This window comes from Ruditapes philippinarum, unplaced genomic scaffold, assembly GCF_026571515.1.
Source record: "Ruditapes philippinarum isolate M1 unplaced genomic scaffold, ASM2657151v2 ctg2989_1_1_1_1, whole genome shotgun sequence".
In the NCBI taxonomy this organism is placed as follows: domain Eukaryota; kingdom Metazoa; phylum Mollusca; class Bivalvia; order Venerida; family Veneridae; genus Ruditapes; species Ruditapes philippinarum.
In genome coordinates, this window is record NW_026853568.1 from 104,080 (window position 1) to 107,169 (window position 3,090).

Genomic DNA, 3,090 nt, shown 5'->3' on the forward strand with positions numbered 1-3,090 from the left:
TTTCGGTATGAAAATGAAGATGAAGATTTATCTTCCTTCAACTAAAAAAAAATATAAATACAAATGATACCGGGACTTCAACTTCATTGATGACATGATTTTCTGAAAACATAGACTCAGTTGTTTCATTGTTTTGCGCAAATGAAATTACATTATTTCTATGGTGCCCGGGAATTTATAATCAAAAAGGATACCGTGTAAAGATAGGATTGCTATACCATAAGTTGACAAACCTTCTTTGCTACGGGAAATCTGTTTGTGAATAGACAAAATGGAAGTTTTGGGACGTAAAGAATCATCAGATATTATTAGATCATGTCAGCCATGCAAAGTTGACGGTGATACTGTACTAGCAGAGGGTTTTTGTGAAAACTGTAATGAGTTTTTATGTTCATCCTGTATCAAGGCACACCGGAAGCTGGCCGTAACAAAGAATCACGTGATTAAATCTAAAGATGAAATGCCGACAGTACTGTCCACTCAAAGTGATCCGTGCACTGAACTATGTGATGTTCATAAGAACGAAATAGTAAAGTTTTACTGTCAGGATCACGATAGTGTCGGATGTGGAGATTGTATGGTACTGGAACATACTTCCTGCAAGGTTCAACTCGTTTCAAACGTGTCCTGTAACTATGACGACAGTGATGCATTTGTTCGGATCAAACATAGTATTGATCACCTTATGAAAAACCTGGATTCTTGTAAACAAGAAATAAAATGCAGTCTGATAACAGCGGATGAGATAAAGATAACTATATTGAAGGAAATCAAGACGTTTCGTAAAGAGATGGACAATTATCTTGACAGGGTAGAAAATGACCTTATACAAGAAGTTGAAAAGATCAGTGCGAGCGATATCGCTAAACAGCAAACAATTCAAGGTCGATGCGAGGCTTTAAACTATGAAATAGAACAATTTCAAAATAAACAAGAACAGTGTAAAGACAATATCAATAACTTATTTGTTACATCAAAACAAATACTAAAGAAACTGCAAAGATGTCATGAAATAAATGAGGAAATTTCATCTAAAAGTCAAATTAACACTTTAAAATTTACTCCTTCTAAAGAATTGAAGGATGTGAAAATGCAAAACACATGCCTTGGAAACCTTGATAGACAAGTGAAGAAATTCTCGGGACGATGCAGAAAAAGTATCATTGACATGAAGACAAATTTTGTGAAGAAAATCGACATAAAGGAAAAAGCAGAAACAAATTGTTATATTACGGGAATGGCAGTTATATCTGAAGCTGAAATTCTATTAGCAGACTATAGAAATGTATCATTAAAAGTATTCAATCATAAAGAGTGTAAAATAACATCAACATTGAAAACTCCGAGTGGGCCAGTTGACGTCACTACAATAAATTCCTTGTCTGCTGCAACAACTTTATTTGATGAGGGGAAAATCATGTTTATAAATACACAAAATGGATTGTCTGTAAGTCACAGTCTGCAAGTCAGGAAAGGATGTGCTGGAATAGATCATCACAACGGTATAATAGCAGTGACGTTTTGTAAATCTCCAGCTGTCCAGATATTAGACATGAAAGGTCATGTTCTTCATCAAGTCAGTGATACAAGTATACTTGGGGTGCCACTATATGTATCTCTGAGTAGCGAAAATGAGAGTATGTACGTGTCTGACTATAAGAACAATGCCGTGTATGAATTTACACTGACAGGACATCTGAAAGCTACAATTAAAAGTAAGAAGATGGAATTTCCACATGGCCTTACATTCACCAACTGCGGAAATGTTGCTATTTGTGATCCATGTGAAAGTGACAATATTAGAGTTATTGTACCTGGTACAAGAGAACTTTTACCTCTCTATGTGCAAAATGTGTTTAATCCATGTTCACTCCTTCTTTGTGAAGACCAGGGGAAATTGTTTATCACTGAACATCATCAATCAAAAGGCCGCAACTTCATTAAAGAATACGACTTAAAATAATGCAATAGCGATGAGTTGAAGCATTTTTATATCTAAGCCTCGTGTTGTTTCACAGAAAATTTGAAGTTTCTTTGCAGTAATCAAGGAGAAAAGGTTAATATATCCATAGTTTTACATTTATTCATTATTGTGAAATAATGAAATTAAGAATTGCAATTAATTAAACAATATGTAAGCAACATGTCTTTTTTTCTTCATTTTCTTTTTTTTTTTTTTTGATCCAAACTTTTTTCTTTTTCTATTTCATATATGTTTCGATTAAATAATGAATACTTTTTGATAAGTTTTCAACATATAGTCACACATTGATGTACAATAGCACTAAACGATATATGAAAGTAGAAACTGTAAATGTAACCAATGTACAAGCTGATAAAAATGCATATCAATATTTAATCATTTGCACGGTCACAGTCACGTGGTATTTAACAGTCATGCAAGTGGTCCTGATAATATAATTATGTTTAAAAAAAATCAAAACACTTGACTGGAGTCTACTTTGTATATACAATTACTATATGGAAAGTACATGTAGTATTTTTCATTCCAAAATGATGTGAAAATCTATTATAAATGTAATTATAATCCAATAGATTTTTGTGCCACTGGGTGCTTGTGAATTTCTTAATATATTACCACATTTTTGCATATATTTGTATTATGTAGTTATTATGTACAGTATCTGACAACATGCCAATGTGACTTCTCTACATAATGTTTGCAGCAGCATGAATATACTTTTAACTTAGTTGAAACTATTGTGTAGTTCACCCTTCTGTATTCTGCAGTCGGTATGAGAATAAAATAAAATCTTATATAGTTTGTTATTGTATTGGCTGAAGCAAACAGTGCTGTAATTGACTACCTTTTTGTGGAAGGAAAGTTAAGTGATGACGTTATATAAGAAATGACATCATAACAGAAAATAATGTCCAGTTCATTAGAATTTATAACTATTTTAGTAGTAAAATATCTTAATCAGATTTTTTTTCTAATAGGAGATAAATAATCATGGCGTTACTTATGAGATAACGGGTAAAGTAACTTGTTTTCATTTTTTTTAAAAATCATAAGGCACTTGAAAAATTACATGATTTTAAAACACAGCGCTTTTAAAATTTCAACAA

At 32.2% G+C, this 3,090-nt stretch overlaps 1 protein-coding gene across 1 annotated transcript; it reads left to right on the forward strand.

The window, feature by feature from the left end:
* Positions 1-271: 271 nt before the first annotated feature.
* On the forward strand, positions 272-1,963 carry LOC132737236 (uncharacterized). The gene has a single exon (XM_060724497.1). It carries the CDS (start codon positions 272-274, stop codon positions 1,961-1,963), a length of 1,692 nt encoding a protein of 563 aa, XP_060580480.1.
* The last annotated feature ends 1,127 nt before the right edge of the window (positions 1,964-3,090 follow it).

What these genes read in the sequence shown, in the direction of transcription:
- LOC132737236 (XM_060724497.1), top strand. Translation starts at nt 272, where the DNA reads ATGGAAGTTTTGGGACGTAAAGAATCATCAGATATTATTAGATCATGT.